Raw genomic sequence first — 21,155 nt, 5'->3', positions numbered from 1 at the left:
TCTAAAGCTCACTAATTAACACATTATGTCTAGTTTGTTGAACTGTGCAAAAGTGTGAAAACGACAATTCGCCGTTTTATGGGAAGTTATGTCGCGGACAGTTTTTTGGCTGGGAGCAGTTGCCTGGCAACCAGCAAAGACTCCAAGGAGTTACTGCTCCCAGCCCAGAAATAGGCTTCATTGATTAAGGCTTCAACGGCCAACAGTGTTAGATATTCCATATCTGAAAAGGGTTATTGATTATTCTACAAGTCTACATTATCGTCCCTTCTCTTCCTCCCCTCTCTCAGATCTACCTATCGTGGAAGAGTGGACCAGCGGAGGTGAAGCACTGGAAAGACATGCTCGCTCGGCCGCGTACTAACGTTGCCCAGTGGCACGCTCTCAAGGCCTGATCGCACCGCCCAGCTCCCTCCATGGCCCCTTCCCGTCTCCTATTCCCCCTCTTCCCTCCCCTCCTCCCACTCCCGTCCTTATGCACAAGACTGACTTGCTGCCAGGCTGCGAAACACGGGTACAATTAGCCATCTGCTCTCTTAAACCTTTAAACTCTTTTCTTTCAAAATCTCTATTCCTCCAAAACTCTTCTCTCTTCTTCTGTTCCCTGCTCTTCATACAGCTGTGTCTTAATTTCTGTCTCCCCACTTTGCCAATGGTCCCCCTGTTTCTGACTGTCTGTATGTCTGTCTGTCCTTATGCACTTTGCCTGTGGAGGTCTGATGTTCAGTTTCTTTGTCGACCCCTTGGTTCTGAACTGCACTGCAGCCCCTAACCTATTTAAGGTGCCAGTCCCGTGGGATCACAGAGAATCTTAAGTAACGATCTAATCTCATATAATCCTATTGTATGACTATTCCAGGTACACAATACTATACAGTATGTGCTGTATGTACATGTACATATTAATATGTTAGGCGTATAGATTGGCAGAACTCCCCCTATACACATGACTAGTATACAGTATGTTATCCATATCCTGTCTGCTGTTTCCCATTTCTCCTGTCTCTTGATTTGCCGCCTCGTCCTTGTCATCCGTCTCAAGTGTATTATATCCTCTCCCCATTTCAGTCCTCCCTCCTTTTACTCAAAAGTGGTTTAATGTTCAGCTGAAGTTGTCGAAAACAATCAATACTCGGTCTGTGATGAAACCATCTGAACTCGAGATGGAATTGTTGATACTGCTGTCTTTTCTCCCCCCTCCTCTTTTCTCTTCTCTATGCTCTTCTTTATCTCCTTTTTACCTATTGTTCCCTCTTTCTCTTCCTCTGGCACAATATTAGTGAACCCCCCACCCCGACTTTCTGGACCTTCCCCGCCCCCCTTGTCGTCTGTGTGCTGTGGGTGCTGTGCTGTAGCTCCAACAAAAATAGAGATTAAAAAAATAAATAAATAAACTGAACTTTCCGAAGCTGGGAAAGCGGGAACACAATAAACTTGTGAAATGGATCGCTCCTGATTTTTCCAGACAAAAAGCCCTGACATGGAGAGAGAAAAAAGAAGATGAAAAAAAAAAAAAACCCAAACAAATCCCCAACGATACGATGATGTCATTTTTCACAGCATCACCAACTGAGGAAACCAATTTTAAAATCTTCTTCCAATGTTAAAATGAAAACAGAAGCAAAAAAACAAAGTTTGTGCTGTTTGTGCACATGCATTCGGTCGTGTGCGCGCACTTCTGTCTGTTTATTGATGCTATGAATTCTTTGTGCTGCCCTGTACTTTTGTTTTGTGCTGATGGTGGTCAATCTCCACCAGTTCTGACTGTATGGTGTTAATGTGTGCCTGTTGCAGTGCGTGCGCGTGTGTTTTCACAGGAGCAACACAATTCAAACTCGGTAGAAATCTTCTTCTCTTTTCTCTTTCTCATCTTGCGCTCTTCTTGCTCTTCTTACTGCCATTGTTTCCCCATCCTCCTTTACTGCCCTGCCTTCTGAACGAGGGCACGGAGAAGTTCTATCTGCACTTTTTGAAAATGTAATAACAATAATAATGACGATGATAGTTTTGATGATGATTATAGTTCTGGTGAAAATTAAGGGAGGAGTATCTGAAAGGGTGAGCAGCAGTTAGGGAGAGGAGACGTCTGCTTTGTGATTTCAGGGTTTGGAGATGAAGTGGAGGACACAGAGGATGGATGTAGGGCTCTCATCCTCCTCCTTTTGTTCCTCTTTTTTCCTCAGTGTACCTGTGTGTGTGTGTGTGTGTGTGTGTGTGTGTGTGTGTGTGTGTGTGTGTGTGTGTGTGTGTGTGTGTGTGTGTGTGTGTGTGTGTGTTTGTATGTCAGCTATCAGGCTCATGGTGGCAGGCTGCTAGTGTCTGAAATGTCAGGCGTGGAGGGCGAGATCAGGCTCGTCTGCTTGTCACAAGGACACATTGATGACGGCCAACACAACAGTGCTACATGCTGATCAACAGCAAACCTGGTCAGAGCTCTAACAAAGAGGCTGGATGCTGAACAATAGCTCCATATCTGGAAACCCTAAGACAGATGTGCATTTTAGCTTTAACACTGAAGGAGAAATTAGATAACAAGGCTGAGTTCTGTTGTTGTTCACAGAAACTGTGTATCACAGGCGGTGGGTGTGATATTAGATGATGGTCAGATCTGCCACTGAGATACTGTAGAAGCAGATTAGACATTATCTTTTCCCTGAGTGCTTGAGAGCACCACAGAGTGTACTGGTAGCTGCCCTGCTTGTCAGGCGCATTCAGCTCAGCTCAATATTTCTGTAACGTAAATAAAACGGTCATAAAGCAGCAACGTGAATACTGTCAGCCATTAAGAGCTGCTCACACAGACTGTTTCTCAGTGTACTCTCTACTGTAACTGTCTGTGTTTTTACATTCATAAAGTCCTATGTGGCATAATCCTGTCAGCTACTCAGGATTTTGTTTTACTAAAACGACTTCTAAATGAAGGATTCACCTTTCAGACGTCTCTCTGGTTAGACTGACTTAGCAAGCAAATATAATCACTTGTTTGTTGTTTGGTTGAAGCCTCACTGCTTCTGATAGTGCAGCATTTTTGCAGGTCCCCATTAAAATCCATGCCTAACATGCCGTGGCCCCTGCTGTGGATTTTACTTCTCTTATCATGCAATAATTTGATAGTATCTCATCCTTTTGTGCTTGTTTTGATTTAAGCTGACGATAACCTGATCACCACAAGGAAGATGGAAAGATTATGTAATTGTAGTTTAATTTGCACCAGGTTAGTCATTGTCTAGTGTCTCTATAAGCTGGTCTGTGAGTGTGTTCTGGACAGTGTGCTGCTTCGTGTGAGACTCGGTGCTGGCTGCTGTGATGCACTGATCCAGTCCAGCACCCTTCAGAACAATTGGCCAGCCGTGGAACAGGGCCCACTGTTTTGACAGCCACTGCCTGCAGTGTCACAGCACATTACACTCCCATTAGGTGGTCAGAAAGGAGCAATATCTACTTCCTTGGACGTGGACGGTTCTCTATTTGAAGAAGTAATACTCGCTAAGAATAACACAAAACACAAAGCGCTCTCATTAGTAATCATGAAGATGATGTAGAAGGGATAAAGGCCCGTCAGTCAAAATGAGCAGAATAATCAGAAGGCGATCTGAAGCTGTGAAAACCAAACGTGGTTTGAATGTGCAGGTGTGCAGGTGATGAGTCAACATAATACCTCTGCCAGTTCCTTTCATCAAGATTACATGTTGCTCAAGGACTGATAAATTGCTTGGCTACAGGGGTTTACAAAGCTTAGTCATCAGTGACCCTGTAAACTGGGGGATATGGCTTTATTTTTAGTAACTTGAGGCACAGTGGGATGTGGCTGATCCTCGAAGGTAGACTGGAGGGCTACAGGGTTAGGCTTTCAAAACTTATAAAACTGCTTTTGACTACAGACTGCTTCTAAATTCAATACATTGTGTTTTCTATTTTTAAAAGTTAGTTCTTAAATAGGAATGATGGTCATCAAGTAATTAGCCAGTGACACTTTAATACAACCTTTTGGCAAAGGCAGGAGGTTACTGAGCTAAATGTGTAGTGAAATTCTAGTAATTTTAGTACCCATTGTGTTTAGTTGACACTTGTTTTACATGCTCTTTGTCTGGGGTCCCACAGAGCCTCAGCTGGGTGGTGGCAGTGTATAAGAATAATAATTGCAAAATCAACACTTTTCTCTAAAGCGGCTCATTGATATTTTAAAAACAATATATTAAATGACAATATAAAAACAATGTGGCAATGTGAAAGCGGTAGCTCGAAGTGATTATCAATTATAACCTGAATCTGCAGCTCCCCTCGACTTTACGTAGGGTTATAGCGAGTTTTCAGATCAATGCTCTCATAGTGTTTTAATAAGGCTGTAACTCTGAATACAGAGTTAGCGACAACCTGGTTAACATAGTGGAGTATTTAGCAGCTGAAGAACCAGATATCAGGAGTGGGAAGAGACAAAAACAACACTAAAAGAGAGAGAATAACATTCACAAGGTGACCAGAAACGTGACTCCAAATAGTTATTATTACCTTTTTTTCTGGCCCAATCAAAACCCAATATGTAGATAAGTATTAAAGTGGTAACTCTTTCCCTTTGAGTGCAAACATAAAATACCATAAAGCCAAATAAGATATTTCATGTTGTAAATTTCATGTTTGCCTAAAAGTCATTCACAAACAAAGAAATAGTCTGTTATTCTACATACAGTAGAGATGTTAGTTATTACTGGGGGGACGGCCATCTCCCTAATAGTCTCTAAGCAGGAAGTAATGCTTCATTCTACTACTTCTGTAGTAGAACTTCTGAAAAGGTTAAAAATCATGTTTATAAGTCATGACGTATCAAACTTATTAAACAATGTTAAACATGTTTTTGAGCTGGTAAAGAGGACCAAGAAAACAAACAAACTACATACGCAAAGATTAATTCAGGTGGTATGTAGCATTTATCTTAATTTGTCTAGATTCAGAGTGAACATATGACTATTAAATGGCAAGAAAAAAAACCCCAAATGTGATTGGAATATTAATTTAAGATTAAATTTAAGTGAAGTTATTTACTTCAGTGTATCACAGTGGAATATAATTCATCACCGAGCATCCAGGAAGTTACACACTCTATAAAATAACCAGGAGTCCCAAACATTATGTTCTCTCGTCGCTTGCAGTCAAACAGCAGCACCATTAAAATGGATGGTAAGCTCAGAGCCAAACAGTATAAAGGAGAAAGCAATTTCCAAATCCCAGTTTTATTATACTGCCACCTGTCTCACACCTCCGAACGTATTGGGTTTTGTTGGCACCAACACTGTCAGCAATGACCTTCAACTATCCTGAGCTCATGAATACAGCATGGCAGCGTTGCAGATGCTCCCAGTCAAGACTTATTTCAGACTAACTCCACTCGGTGTACTTTCTCTCCTTGTGTTCAGTCTCAGCGCCCTTTTTCATCAGGGCTTCATTGCCGGACGCAGCCAACTGGTGGGTGCAGGTGTGGATAATTAGTGTCTGATTAAAAAGGTTTAATTCAAGATGACCGACACAGCCAACACTGCCCACAACTTTGCCACCAAATAAAGGCTCTTAAAACTGACTGAGTTTATTTGCTGTTTCTCTAGTTAGTGTGCAATCTGGTGGGTAGTGGAAGTTTTCAAGTTTTCTGCAAATTTCTTTAACATTAAGCAAATGTGTGTTTTCAACCGAACTGGCAGTGGGATGGAAATGTCATCTGGTCCAGACTGAACATCTCAATACAGACTGGATTATATTTAGTGCAGACGTTTGTGATCCCCCGAGGATGAAACTGACCAGCTTATGTGATCCCCAGAATTTTCCTCTAGAGCCATTACATTCTTGGCTTTTACTGAAATGTTTTGATGACTGTTGGATGGATTCCCATCAATGAAGACATTCACATTCCCTAGGGGATGAATTGTAATAACTTAAGTGGCCCCTTATCTATTCCCCTAGCACCATCATGAAATGTTGGTCAACATTTGTCCAAAACTTTGATGCTTTTATGCCTAAATACCTGTAAAATGAATGACATTCTGCGTCAGCTGTTTGTGTTTAGTGCTAATCAACAGATGTTAGCATGTTAATACTCTAAACTAAGGTTGTGAACACGGGCTGCGTCCGAAGTCACCCTCTCATTATTTCATTCACTATTTCCTATATGAGAAACACTCAATATCAATTCTGAGCATTAAACTGAGATTTCGGACACTTCATCCTTTTGCATCAGCTGTTTTGTCACACAACAACAATTTTCACATTTATAAAATATGTTGTATTGTTGGATTTTCAGCAGAAAATAGGCGACATGGATGCTACTTTTTTTGTTCCTATGCACTATATAATAAATACAGAGTGATTTCAAACACAGACATTATGCTAAATCATTGTGTTAGCATTGTGACTGTGAGCATGCTGACATTAGCATTTAGCTCATGAAGCCACTAGCGTCGCTGTAGACTTACTGTTATCAGTCTGTCCAGCTGGATATAGTAAAGGAGGAGATCCATCTCTTTCTCTTAAGATGTTTATTCATGGGCGTGTCCCCCCAAATTTATCATTGTCACCAGCGGCCTTCCCTTCTCTGTTTACTTTCTAAATAACTGAAAGCTTTATTGGCTGAAGGGGTCACACCTGTTTGCCAAGGGATTAGCAAGATATTCTTCTGAGCCACTGATGATATTGTTTGTCCTTGTCATACTCTCAGCCCCTTCCTTATTCTGCGACACAAGTTTTTCCTTGATGGATATGGCTTTCTTAGGATGAGCGTCAATGACTCACTTCATTGGAAAGGTGCCTGCTTTGCTGTAGTTTGTGCAATATTAAATTAAGAATCACTCGTGCTTTATGTCTTGGAGAACTTTAGTTGTGTGTGTGGATTGAAATCGGTCTGTGGCAGACTCATCCTGGAGGGACTGCAGTTGATGATTTATTCTGCTGAATCACATTATGATGGCTGAGTCAGCCCAGAAGTCTTCTTGGTCACCTTTGTCATTTGTCCAGTCAGCTCCTGTGTGATTCTCACCCTGCGCAGACAGACCTCGCCTCCCCTAACTCACCCTTTCAATTGTTTTAAGCATGTGGTGAAAACCAATGTGACTTCTCCCAATCAGGGTTCAAGTAAGCATTATTTGAATGGTAACAAAATGAATATGAAAAACAATAATGAGTAATAATATCTTTTTTCTTTCTGTTCACATTTGACTGTTGGTCAGTGTGTATGTATGTGTGTGCTTGGTGTTCTTGTGTTGGGTTTATTTCTTTACACAAACGTGATAAGAAAATCCTTCTGTTTTTGAAAACTTTATGTAAATATCGTTGGTGAAAATTAACATTTGTTGTACGCCACGTTTTCATTTGTCACTTGAAATGATGAAGAAAACAATGATATTCATGAATAACAGTGGTGATGTTGATGATGCTGAAGCTGATTATACCTGCCCTTCTTGAATAAGGGCTTTTGATGTCTGCTGTATTTTTGTTGGAGGTGTCGTGAGGTCGGGGCAAGAGAAACAAAGGAAAGGAGTGATACCCAACACATCCCAGGCCCACTGTAGCAACACTGCCACATACCTTTTACCGCCCCTACACCTCCAGGAAATACACTGAGCAATGTGTGGCACAAATAGTAGCCTGTGTTATTTATGCCATAAAACATCTTTGTATTTTTATTACAAACATGAAACACAGAGTGCTTTTTTGGCTGTGTGAGAGGACTGTACACCTCCCTGTGGAGTCAGTCTGCCTCGGTCGCTTGGCATCACATCTCACCCTGTCTGCTTATAGGCTTGGGGATTTACTGTAATGCCATTGTGTTAGACGGGATTGGCCCTGTACTGACACTGATGATGCCTTCCTCATTGAATTTGGAGCCATTATTGCTCTGCTGGAGGCCATACATGGGGATGGGCATGTATGGAGGAGGGAGTGGATTCCAAGTGGAAGGACGTACACCATCCATCTGACCCCGTAAAGACAATTAGCATGCTTGTGATTCAGCCTCTTATTTGGGGTTAGACTCATGATTAAGCACAACTGACTGCCGTGAATTTGCCACATAATATGGTTGTCTTCTGCCTAGTCAGATATTTGTAAGAACTCTCAAACTCCAGCAAGTAAAACCAAGGATTAGTGCGAGAGCCAAACTATAAAGTCTGGCAGGCGTAGTGGGAATAAGGGTTTTTAATCATTTAAAAACAGTGAGGAAGAATAAGATCATCGAAGATCAAAATGTCCAAAAATGTGCCCTGTGCCTTCTTAACAGACACATTCAGCCCACTGCTGCATCCAAAAAAAATCAAAAGTGCACAGGGCTGTAGTCCAGTTATTTTCACTGCAGGTGTTGGCACACCCACTTCCCTGTTTTTAATATGCCATAGCCTTATGTATCTGGCCTGTGTACAGTGCAGGGATGGAGCTTATCAGTTTCATATTACTTTTAGGACTGTCTCTGCCACAGACATGATATGGTACAGCAGATACTCCCACCAGCTGTCTGCAGGAAGGACAGTGGATACAGTCCTTCCTTCATTTGTAATGCCATCCTTTAGAGGGAGTCCCACAGGGAGTCGGAAAATACACACACACACACACACACACACTCACGCACACACACACACACATTACATTATTGATGCACTGAAAATAAATTTGGACTTTTTTCCCTAAACCCAGATCCCTCAGAATGCATGTATTTTTCTTTCCTCGCTGGTTTGTAAATAGACTTTGTGATTTGGTTAGAGCAACCTCTAACTCCTGCCATAATGTGGACATTTTTAATCAGGTAGGTAATAAGCAATACACTTAATTGATCTAACGCCATACACTGAAATCTTACTCACTGAGTCTGATGGTGACTCCTTTGCTTTAAGGGATGTCGAGGGTAACACTCCTGTTTCTTCACCTCCTTTCTCAACTTGCTGTGGCCCACCTCTTCAACAAAGAGTGCTCTAACTTAAAACACACAATTGTGATGTGTACAATCTAATTTAATGTATTTATTTATGTATTTTTGCCAACTTTGTATAGTGTATAAATATCTATAAATATATGAAAAATGACAGTACTGTATAGATTTTAGCTGCCTCGTAAGGTTAATAGTATATACTTGGTAGACTAAAAGAAAAAGCGTAGAGCTGTTCAAAAGCCAGTCATTGAGAAAATGCTTTCTGTAAAATGCGGTACCACTGGCTCTTTTTATAATCTAGGTTTCGTTTCTGGTTTATTTTTTTATTATTGCCAGTGGGATCTAAAGTGTGTGTTGTTCTTCTTTTCGTCCGTTTGTTTGTTAATCGGTTGGTTTGTTGTTTTTTTTGACAAAGACACAGCAAGGTTCTGGCAGCCAGGAGAGTGCAGTGGAACGCAGACTGGGACCCTGTGCAGTAGTGTGTGTGTGTGCGTGTGTGTTAGGTGTGTGTCCGTCCATGGTAGTGATAGTGCTCTCTGTGCAGTGCCTCCCTCCTCCCTCCCCTCTCTCTCTCTCTCTGATGTAGTTTGTCATGTGACGCAGTGTGTGTTAAGGTGCAGGATGACTGTGTTCGCTGAAGCTGGCAGATGCCCTCTCTTTGTCTCTGTGTCCACTCTGCTTCTTCATTACAACACTTCATTTTAATCCTCCACCAAGTATAGATTTCCACTTCCTCTGCCCGATTGTTCATTTACTCTCCCATTCATCTAGTAATGCATACACCACCAGAGTCTAATTTCCCAGTAATCCATGCTTCCTCATCTGTCTGCGATTCTTTGTCCATTAGCAGCTCTCACCCGTCACCATCCACATTACTGTAGAGCACCTTGTTTTCCCTACAGAGCTCTGTGGACCAGAGAATGATTTAGCACAAAAAAAGAGCAGATCCACGCACCTCATTCCTGGTCATACCTTCATGTTTCTCTTCACGGTGTTGTACTTTTGCTTCCCCTGTATACAGTCTCTGAGGAGAAGGGCAGCTGCTAGCTCAGCAGGCAGAAACACAAAGCAGCCATATTCAGATGTCAAGCACAGACCTGTGACTCAAATCTATGTTGTGGCGGCTTCACTGTTGCCCCGTTTGTAGCAAGAGCAAGAGAATAGCCTTAACGATTGGACCAACTACACAAAAAAGTAGTGGGATATGTGCATTTGTAGTGGACTATTATTACCTTCCCTTTCCCACACCAGATTTATTACTCAGTATTCCAATGTGTTGCTTGGTTGCTCTGTACATATCTGTGTAGTACTTCTGTTGATGTCCCTGTATTAGGATAGTAACGGGTTCTTACTGGGCAGCCTCTGCAGACGTCCTCTCCCTCCTGTCTCATCTCATTTCCTCAAAAACTTCAAACATTCCATCAAAATCTAAAGTGAGCAACATTTTAACAATTATTAGATTTCCATAGGCTAGCTGGGGGTTAAAAAGCGGAGGCACTGATCCACAGACATTACTGCTGGAGCCATGATAATAACCAAGACGTTTTGTCTGTGTTCACGTCCCTCTGAGAACCGCAAACTGATTGCAGACTCAGCATAATGACCCTCAAACACGCCTCTCTGCTCCTCCGAAACCCACCCCTCTCACACTGACCTCACCTGGCTCTGACAGCTCAGTGGGTCACCGACTGGTTTGAGGAGCCACTGACCTCCAGGGGGGTGAGAAGGGTGAGGTAGGTGAGGAGGTGGGAGAGCCCTGGGAAGTGGCAGAGAGGCGTGTTCCTGTGGTCACATCCTGGGTCAGGAGGGAAAGGGAGCGAGGGCGTCTCGAGGTCAAACCCAGTAGCACTTTGGTTTTGCGTTCCATGTTTTTTTAGCCTCTCCTGTTTTTTGGCCGAGCGGACTGTGATCTTACTGGTTGATTTTCTCGTTCTCCTCCACCCATCAGTGTTACAGAGTGTGTTGGGTGGACGGAGCCATGGAGCTGAGCTCTGATTTTGTTCCATATTAAAGAATCATTTTTACTACATCTGTGTCCAGAGATTCAATGCTCTTCGCTCTTCCTGTGTTTTATTTTATCTATCTATTATTTATCCACTGACACTTGAGATACACTATGTGGCCAAAAGTGTGTAGACACCCCAACATTACACTATGTATGTGATTGTTGAACATCTTGTTCCAAAATCTCATCTTATTCTGTTGTTATAGCTGAAATAATTGATTATTTTTTTGGTTTTGAGTGAAATATCTTTGCTACAGATATTCTAAGTCGTGGTGCCTAAACTTTTCACCTTGTGCCATCAGATAAAAATTAGAATTTGTTAATGGTAACATGCTAAACTGAGATGGTAAATATAGTAAACATGCTTAATCAGCAATGCTACTGTGAGAATGTTAGCATGCTGATGTTAGCATTTTACAATCAAAGCACCGCCACGCCTCACAAAGCTGCTAGCATGGCGGTCAACTCTTTGGCAACATTCAGACTAAAAGCACAAGTGGCAGAAATACTTGACTCAGATCAGATTTTTTCATGACAACATGAACAGCACAAATCTGATGTTTCAATTCTGATTTGGTCCACTTTCATACGTGGTTCATATCAGATGCAGGTCTGATTTTTACAATGCGACTTCAGTATGAACAGTCATATCAGAATTTATGTGACCTTTACATCACTGTAGATCTACGTTCTTCATGCTGCTCACTTCACACCGTGACCTGTTCACACTGGAATCTGATGTGGGCCACATTAAACAACAATATGAACAGGAACAAACAAAAACAATCTGATCTGAGCAGTACATCAGAATAGAGCACTAAAGCTCGCAGTGTGAATGTCTTCTTCTCTTCTCTTAGTATTTTCCGTGATAGTAAATTAAATATCCCTGAGTTTTATATATTTTAAATAGGTAAACTTGGACTGGAAAACTGTGATAGGCATCTTTCACTGTTTTCTGACCAAATGATGATGAATGATCAGTTAATTGACAAAATACTCAGCAGATTCATCAATAATAAAAATAGTCTCTTCTCAAAAGGCTTTCCTTATTTATAAACCTGGAGTCTTATTCCCACTACGCCACAAAAGCATCAGTGAAGTTGGGTGATAAGGCTAACATATTGTTGTGGTTGAGAGCAGAACTCTGCGTAGGTAAATCTGTCTCTTCCACACCGAACTTGACATTTCTGTTAAAACAGGAAAGAACCACCTTATACTGTAACGCTGGAAACTTACAGTAATTGGAAGTAAGGCCCCTTATCGCCCAAAATGTGGAAAACAACCTGACAACAGTCTACATAACTTGTGGCTCTTTGGTGTATCTTGGACACATACAAATACAATGTAATTAAACTGCAATATAAATAATTAGTAACTGTTTAGTTAATAGCATTTAAACATTTGCTGATAGAGGCAGCAATTTGCAAAGGTTGTGTTTGTTTTTGAGAGCAATTAAGAATGTATAGTGCAGCTCTGCTCTGAGCAACACATTAGTCAGCATGAAGGTAAATGAATCACATGGCTACATGCTACACTCTGAAGGAATCTTTCATCCCATTTTCAAGGATGATGACAGATTGTTAATTAATTAGCTCCAGCATGGTTCACACAGTTCGATTCATTTCTGACATCTTGCACTTCAGTGTGTGTTTCAGGTTTAATCCATCAAACACGTACAGTAATTGCATAAACATTCAGATGTGATATTGAAATAGATGGTTTTTCTTTAATTTAATCAGTTTCCCATCAAGTTACAGAATAGGCTGTCCTGCACATGTCAGGAAATGTACGCGTTTTGATTTTAAATGTCTTATTTTATGCCTGAATCCCCCCTCTGCTCATCACAGTCTGCCTCCTTAGCATTACACACCAAAGCTGACTGGAAATGGAAAAAGATGACAATGCAATTTACTCCAAACCATCCGTGCCAGATTTGCCTATTAAGTACAGAAGTCAAAAACGGAGAAGGAAGGAGATAAAACTCAGAACAGTGAGGTGGTGAAGCAGAGAGAGCTCCTCTGAGACCTGACACACAAAGAAGGGTCTTAACGCCTGAGCTGTCTCTTTATGTCTCTCTAGATATTAATTCCATGCTATTCTATGGCAGACATAGGATCTTGTTGAACCGAACAGAGAGAAACCCAGAGCAGCAGAGTATCAGGAAGCAGAGTTGGGCGGGAAACACAGACAAGCACTGAGCCAGCCGAGCTCCTGCAGACAGGGGCCAAGGTTTCGTCCCTCCCTGAACTACAACAGACGGCTGCAGGCAAGCCAAGCGCATCAACTCGACGGGAGACCCTTGCTTGCATCACCTGTGTCTATTTTTAGAACCACTGCACCCACCTTTTTTTCCTTCCTCTTTTAAGCTCCCTCTGTGTTATCTCAAGTGCAAACTGTTGTAGAAGGTGCAGCATTTTTCTTTCTTTTCTTTTCCCCGGTATTGTGTCAGTTTGATCAAGAATCTAGCCTATAACTGAGGCTGGCTCATGTTATGTGTGAATTAATCAGATTGCTGTATTGCGGAGATGAACAATCACATGGAGGGCTGAGAGTCTGCAGGTTTTCATTTCAAACAGAGTACAGCAGGTGCCTTCACTGATCAGTTCCTCCTCTCTGACTCTCTGGCTGAAGTTGTTCTAATAAGTGAAATCATCTGGTGTAATCTTCGACTGGAATGAAAATAGGCACATGGTCTATTCCTGCTGTATGGATCCCTGTGAATTTATAATTAGAAATGCCAATAATGTGCACATTGTATCGAAGAGAAAAGAAGCAGGAAATGAGACTGTCAGTTTCAATGATGCAGGCGTTTCCCTGTAGTTATTTTTTGGAGAAGATAATGAACAGTTCCAGGCTTGGCACGACAGCATGTCAAGCAAGAGACACTGTGGAACGGCAACACAAGCAACAGCTTGGTAAAGATAGGCTTTGCCGACTGCCAGCGTTGGACAGATGGAGGGAAGAAAGGGAGCAAGAAGTGATGTGACAGAGGTGAAGATGCAGTGAAATGAGATGAAAAGCAAAGGAATGAGAAGTGAGAATTAAAGGAAACGTGTGGAAATGATGTGACTGTTGACAGTGATTCACAGGGTGAGCAGGTTGTCATGGAAAAGCCCCAGTTAGATTTTATAGTGTAAAACCTAATACTGAAACAGTGAAGAAACTCACACTGGGTTTGAAGGGGTTCATACTGTGTGTTTGAAGAGCATGTTGGATCTCTAAAATAAAGCAGAGGTTGTGTAAGATCCACCGGATAGAAATCACACTGTTTTAATCCTTTAACAGAAAAATCCTTCTCTTGGGGGTTAATTAGCGAGAATATATATATCCAGGTCTGCGTCAGGAAAAGCTGCTCTGATGTCCTGCTCAGCCTGTGTTTCCTGATGTCCTAAATACACCAGGGGTTGAATATCCTTCAGAATAAATTGAGATGTTCATGTAGATGTATGTGAGCAGATGTATAGATGATGTATAGACATTTTCTCCTGCTAAACGTGGTGGATGATAACTCCCTGTCTCGGATGGACATTTTTATCAAGATGTCATGCAAATTTTAAGCCATCCATCATTTTTTACATAACCTTACATCTTTTCTGGGCTAGACTGGAGTCAGAGTCTCTGTGGCATCACACTGCCATCCAATGGACACATGGAGAAACTGTCCAGTCTGATGAGGATGATTTGGTACGAGAGCTGTGCAGCTACAATTTAATGTAAGACTTCATCATCTTCATCATCTCCAGGCAAGGAAATTCATACATTACCACCACAAGACTTAAGTCAGTCACAAACTTTCCTCCAAAGATCTGTACGACATATGACACCGATGCAGAAATATGTTCAATAATGCAACTCAGACACACAGTAGTAGGCTACAGAGACTTGTTAGAGTACTACTGATGTCAAAAACAAACAAACAAACAAAAAGGCGATAATCGCGTGTGTATAGCACCTAATGTAATAACTATGATATGCATAGAATTTATTTAGGTATATTGTTTTTATATATGTGCAATGTACTGCATATAGTATACACTCACTACACCATAACAGCAACACTTTACTTTAAACCCCTACTATTTTCCATTTTAATATTAAATATTATTATACATTATATATAAATGTATGTAATACAATATAATGTAGTTGCAAGCATCTACAGGATCTTTTTAAATGTTAAATAATTGAAAATAATGTAGAAGATACAATATAACACAGTTGTAATAAAATAGAATGAAAATACTGTACGTTAATTAACTTAAAGGTTTCCTTATAACAATAATCATTAAAGTGTATTCCAAACAATTATATACTGCTTATAAATAACAGTCAGTGTGTTACCACAACAGTACTAATACAATAATATAAAATGTGTGTCTAAGAGAAAGTGAAAAGAATACTGTGATATAGCATGATGTTAAATAAAATAAGTAAGAGTTGTAATATAATACAATACAATGGTACAAATACAAACTTGAACAAAGGCTGAAGAAAAGAAAAAAGAGAATAAGTAACTGCAGTAAACAGAACAGGAATCTCACAACATTAAATAATCCAGTGGATGCAGTCTTATTTTCAAATGATCAAATAAGTTGCACATGTGTTAAAGGAACAGGATATATACAATAGAAACATTATCTGATGTTAAGCAGCCAACCTTTCACTCTAGAGTCTGTAATGTTCCTGCCCTTGTGCTGGATCTCCTAGCAACGGAGACATGTTTACCTGCAAAACCACCACAAGACAGAGAGGTGAACAAGCAACCTGGAGATGCAGGTGAGTGAAGCTTTCCTGTGCTGTTGCAGATTATTTTGTTCAGAGGTCATTTAAAGCCCCCACAAGTAACTTTAATGTTTTTTTCTTGATTTTGGTGGCCCCTGTGGGCAAAAGCAGTAGTGTTTCCTCTGCCTAGTTTCATTGATTTCAAGGGGAATTTGACCCGAGGGCAGGCATTAGCATGAACTAGAAATAGCCAGTCTTCTCATTGATGGTCTGGTGTGCCTAAGTAGGTCATATATAGATGCATCAGTATTAAATTGAGACTGTTTCATAACCAGTTAAAAACTCCTCCTACGTTTAAATGAAAACATCTTTACTGTACTGCTGTTACTCAGAACTCTTCTCCTCACTCAAACAGCATTTGATAAAGGCAGCACTTATTGCATTATTTGCTGCAGTCTCTGTAATCACTTTTTCAGACTTCTGATGGATAGTCAAACCTAAAAAAACAAAACAAGGGAGTTACACCTTGTTTTCTGTTTTTATTTGTGGTTACAGCACTGCGCACATGCCCAGAGGATTTTTGCAATCCATCACTGTTGTCAGTGAAGGTTTCCATTACAGAAGTCACAGATGGCTGAGCAGGGGAGGATAGTCATGCCGACTGTTGGAGCAACAGGCAGCATGGGACGACTGGCCAGCAACACACTCAACCTCTACAATCCTTCTTGTGGTGAGAGGGTGCAAGATGACGGGGCAAAACTTTTATCTCAAGTTAAAGGATGTACTCAAAAAATCTCTACATAACAGAAATAATTTTTACAATTAGGATTCAGATTCTGATGGACAGTTCTTATATACAGGTAGGGCGAACTTTAATTCTTACCCTGGACGTTCCAGTGAGACAGGCTTCACAGCAAACCTGAGACCGGCTGTATATTACAGGCCCAGTTTGGACAACATTGACAACCCTCCGTTTGGGTAAGTGTGAGAGCAGCTGAGGGCTCATGCTCTATAGGCTCCAACTATAAAAATTAAACGTAGCTGCTGGCTGCTTGCCAGTTGATTTCTAGTTTACCTTAAAGGTCCAGTGTGTAACATTTAGGATGATCTATTGGCAGAAACTGAATATAATGCTCATTAGTATGTTTTAATTAGTGTATAATCACTTAAATAGAGGAAACGTGTTTTCATTACTTTAGAATGAGATGTTTTTTAATCTACAGTTGCCACAGGTCACCTTCCAGTGAGTCCATCCATCTATCTACAACCTAACACTGGTTGTAGATAGGACCTTTCACGCTTTTGCAAGTTTCAGGGCTATCTTCGTTTCTCCTTAACACTTCACAGCCCGTTCTCATTCCCAGGTCGTCACATCCGATGCAGGCGGTGTTCAGTTAGTTGCAATTTGCAGCTTCAACACTAGATGCCACTAAATCCTACACACTGGTGCTTTAAAAGCCTTACACAGGTGGATTAGTCATTCTAGTCAGTAGAGCAAAATAACAGTGTAAATTGTCCCAGCTGTCAATGAACCACAGTGTGTACCCACCCACACGGTCTAATCAGACAACAGAAATGGAAACACCTGTGTCATGTGGGCTTTAAAGCGTCAGTTCAGCCAAATAACAACAAAATATACTCTTCCTTACGTCTCATATCTGGCCATGTTTTTTAACGGCCTTCACACCCACACAAGTGTTTTCATTTAGTTTGGATGATCAAAGCATTGCAGGGAACTTTTTCCACTGAAGATATTTTAAATGTCACAACAGGAATAGCACATGGTGCAAATAATCAAATTCATGATGGCTGGATTCAATTCACCTGCTTCAGTTTCAGGGCCCTGGTATTGTTCATGCTGCCTCACTGTCACACTGTCATGGCTTATTGGGACACGTACACAGAACAGAGCCATCGTTAATGTTATCAGGAACACCTGTGCTTTTCCTACTGTGACACGTAAACATGTCTGCCTGTGATGGAGGGGAAATAACAGGGCCAACAAAGCACACAGGAGAGGGTAATGAACATGCTACAGTCCCAAGAAGAGGTCTAATCAGGCAAAATGATTAAAATGACCTGTTTTAATTTACCATGGGTGTGAACAGAGGTTCAATTGTGGTGCTCATTTTATCGAAAAAATCAATAAAATCTCATTTCAGTACGTCTTTCCAAAAAAATTGTTTTGCATTAATCAGGATAATGTTCAGATTATACTGTGAATGCTTGATACTTTCCATAGGAACTACTTTCTACCCAATAAATAGTCCATATTACATGTTACTGTTATTATTGATTGGCCAGTGCAATGAGCACCACAAACTACACTTTATTCACCTTTGTTGTATTGGGGTGGATGGATAAAGAAATCATCATAGTTGATCTTAATAATTTTCCCTGATTGGACGTCTTTTCATAAACAAAAATGCTAAAAGGATTATTCTGCTAAAGCTATCTGTGTGGTTAGATGTTGAATAACAGACAAGTCTTGCAAGCCTTAGTGCTTAATTCTGATTTACTTCTCAGACCTTGCTCTGAGTTTTTTGTTTGGCATTGCTCATATTAGATTCCAGTATGAACAGGTCGAGGCCCTGAAGTGACCTGCATTACGAATGTTGATCTAAAGTGACGCAAAAGCCGCATAAATTCTGATATGACTGAAAAAAAACATATGAGTCACATTTGAGCAAAAACAAAAACTGATTTGGGCCACTTTGCCTGCAGTCTGAATGTCAGCAATTGCTTAGGTTATTCAGTGTTGGTATTTTTGTAAACAACGTTCCTGAAAGAATTTAAAAAGCCTTTTACCTCAAACATGAGTGTGTTGTTTCCGTCAGCAGACTCCTGTTATCAGACAGTTTTATGTCTCAAGCTAAACAAGACTACCAACCTCACATCCCGTCTGATTGTTCGGGGTCTTTGCCAAACATCATTAACAAACCCAGAGAGAGTGGCTTCCATCAGCTGAGGAGTCATTCAAAAATGGTAACTGCAGAGGAATAATTAGGACTAAACAATACATAAACATAACAACACTTGGGGGATGTTGAGAAATGTCTCATTATATATCCTGTTGTCTTTTCAGACAGAATACCAGCGATCATTTGTCCCGCATTGTCTTACACCAACAGGTAAAATAAAGTCTGCACCTGCTGATGACCCACGTTAATGTGAATTTAAAGTAAAGCAGGAATAGATGCTATAGGAAAGACAAAAACATAATAAAATGTAAGATAAATATGTGGAGTATTTGCACTGTTGCACTTCCTCTAGTTTCCCAGCACCATGTGGTTGTGGGTCCAAAACAAGAAAGTGGTTTCACTGAAGGAACAGACCTTCAACTGAATACATTTCAGGACATAAAAGGCTGCATGGTAACTATCACTAGTCTATATTTCCATCCGTAATCACACAGCAGGTACAGCACTTATCTCTTTTGTGTGGTCTTCCTTTTCCACTGAGCAATGTCTACGTTCACATTTTTCCTCTTTCACAGGTTGAACCTCGCCAGATTCACAGCTCAGTGATGAAAAGTGACTTCATGGCGCCGTCATTTCTGCAGGTTGAGCCACAGAACTTCTCTCACTCTGAACTCTCTTTTGAAAGGATGTAATATTATTTTCCACAGTCTGTAAGGTTTAACTGTGTCTCTCTCTGCTTGTGTTTGAGGGCACTGAGGCGAGACCGGGCCTGTGCAGCCTTTCTTCTCGAGAAACAGGATTCACTCGAGGTGCCATCGCTCCCTTGGCCTGGCCAGTGAGTATTGACCCCCCCTCCCAGTCAGCTGTAGTAGATTTCAATTATATCACTTTAACATCCTTTCCTCTGCTATTCTAGACCTCCCTTCTGCCATCACCTCAGACTAAGAGTAATGCACTGATTGTGAAGACCATTGGAAAAAAGGTTATATATTTTTATCTTTATCTTTTATAAAATATTACCTCTGTGTTTTATCTGTTGATATGTTGAGTATTGTTTTAGTCTTTTGTGTTTTCTAGGAGCCGTCAGGGTTTCTTCTAAATGCTCCAAGCCACCAGGCTTTCCCTAATTCACCCTTTGATTGCTCACACTTCACTACACATTATAATAGCACGTAAGTGTGTTCAATGCTTTCAGATAACAAGATTAACTATCTGGGATGAAACACATCTGTTTAGTTGACAAATATACATTTATATAAAAATAAAACGTTATTTTCCAGGTTCTGTCATCGTTCTGATTAAGAAAAGTTGAAATCTGGCCACGTACCAAGAATCTGTGGAAAATCGACAATCGTTGAAATATGGACAGGTACACAAACAAACAAGCTCCACCCATTAAGTCCCAACATGCATGTGGTTCCTTTGACTCACATGACCCTTTTTCTCTTTCACAGGTTTATCTTTCGGGGCTAGGCCTTAACACACTGTGATGGTACCTGCATGACATCCATAAAAATAAAATGTGTATGTTTACACATTACTCTGGGTTTTTACTTTAGTCTGTAAGTTTCAGTAGTATTTTCATAAATGAACAGAGTGGATGTGTGAGTAAGAACTGTTGCTGTATTACATTTCCTTATAATCAAATCCTGAGAACCTTAATCACTCCCCCCATCTGTCTTGTTCTACAATAGTCCTGTCAAAAAACGGCTAATTCTCATCTCTTTGGGAAGTCTCTTTTGTGTGAGTTGAAAAGGCTGCCAGTCAGACAGTTGTGTGAAGTGAGTCGTGTGAAAGCCAAAGAGGGAGTGAAGGAGATGATGCATTGTCTTTGACCGCCTCCCTGTCACTGACCTACAGAGAATGAGAGGAGTGTAAACTAATGAGCAAAATAATTACACTCAGACTAAGTATGGCACCGATTCCCATCGACGTCTGTGGTGTGTCAAACTGTTTTGCCACCCACCGCTGTGAAGCGAGCAGAGGAGGAGGGTTGAGTTTCCAGACGCATGTGTCATATACTGCAGCTCCATACACCTACAGTGGGCCAACTCTCAGGAACTGCAGTGGTTTTACATTATCAGCAGGAGTCAAATAAACACAAGATCGCTGTGTCAAAACAAGAGATATATAAAACCACACAGAGTGTCTGCAAAGAATTGTCAGTGTCAGCTAAGTATAGATAGTAGATCATGTTTAATTAGCTGCCTATATAACTCCCTGACAGTGAAATAACACCAAAATAATTTGCTTTATGGAAATTCTAGACCTGCTAGCAGCTCTAGGGGATGGAATTGTTGGTCTGTCAGTCCAACACTTTTTTTAAGTATCTCACCTAAGGATGAGAACACAATTATCTGTATCTGTTCAATCAACTAAATGATCTATATTACGTACTTAAAGTGGGCGGGGTTTAAACCTGAAGTTGGTGGGGCTAAGGGTGGATCAGAAGTTGTTGTATTTATAAGAAAACATTTTGCAGAATTGAACTTAACAGCAGCGTTGATCACAATAGTAAGATAACTATTTACAGAACAATCTGTACCGGATACTCGTTTCAGCCAATACTTGCTCAACCTCAACAACTGAACTGGATAGATTTATGGTC

At 40.8% G+C, this 21,155-nt stretch overlaps 2 protein-coding genes across 6 annotated transcripts in view; both read left to right on the top strand.

The window, feature by feature from the left end:
* The window catches only part of syt7a (synaptotagmin VIIa), an 80,523-nt gene extending 69,597 nt beyond the window's left edge, over positions 1 to 10,926 (top strand). For all 3 annotated transcript variants that reach the window (XM_051382008.1, XM_051382007.1, XM_051382006.1), the window contains one exon: positions 291 to 10,926. In XM_051382008.1, coding sequence (XP_051237968.1) covers positions 291 to 395 — 105 coding nt within the window. In that variant the 3' untranslated portion in view covers positions 396 to 10,926. The remainder of the gene's footprint in view (positions 1 to 290) is intronic.
* Positions 10,927 to 15,591: 4,665 nt separating this feature from the next.
* ppp1r32 (protein phosphatase 1, regulatory subunit 32) lies at positions 15,592 to 20,087 on the top strand. Of its 3 annotated transcripts, none has more exons than XM_051382031.1 (12): positions 15,592 to 15,680; positions 16,182 to 16,356; positions 16,487 to 16,604; positions 18,464 to 18,611; positions 18,712 to 18,757; positions 18,900 to 19,000; positions 19,123 to 19,188; positions 19,296 to 19,382; positions 19,464 to 19,529; positions 19,625 to 19,719; positions 19,828 to 19,916; positions 20,002 to 20,087. In XM_051382031.1, exons 2-11 carry the CDS (start codon positions 16,257 to 16,259, stop codon positions 19,847 to 19,849), a joined length of 849 nt encoding a protein of 282 aa, XP_051237991.1. In that variant the 5' UTR covers positions 15,592 to 15,680; positions 16,182 to 16,256; the 3' UTR covers positions 19,850 to 19,916; positions 20,002 to 20,087. The 3 variants fall into 3 exon arrangements, with proteins under 3 accessions (XP_051237991.1, XP_051237993.1, XP_051237992.1); XM_051382032.1 differs by having other exon boundaries at positions 15,593 to 15,680; positions 18,467 to 18,611; XM_051382033.1 differs by lacking the exon at positions 20,002 to 20,087 and having other exon boundaries at positions 19,608 to 19,719.
* The last annotated feature ends 1,068 nt before the right edge of the window (positions 20,088 to 21,155 follow it).

This window comes from Dicentrarchus labrax, unplaced genomic scaffold, assembly GCF_905237075.1.
Source record: "Dicentrarchus labrax unplaced genomic scaffold, dlabrax2021, whole genome shotgun sequence".
Lineage (NCBI taxonomy): Eukaryota > Metazoa > Chordata > Actinopteri > Moronidae > Dicentrarchus > Dicentrarchus labrax.
This window is presented reverse-complemented; position numbering and strand designations above follow the sequence as displayed.

Excerpts from the sequence above, each read along its gene's own strand:
- ppp1r32 (XM_051382031.1), top strand. The coding sequence starts at position 16,257 with ATGGCTGAGCAGGGGAGGATAGTCATGCCGACTGTTGGAGCAACAGGC. Across the intron at positions 16,357-16,486 it reads CCTCTACAATCCTTCTTGTG|GTAGGGCGAACTTTAATTCT; the intron begins GTGAGAGGGTGC and ends TCTTATATACAG. Across the intron at positions 19,720-19,827 it reads ACTACACATTATAATAGCAC|GTTCTGTCATCGTTCTGATT; the intron begins GTAAGTGTGTTC and ends GTTATTTTCCAG.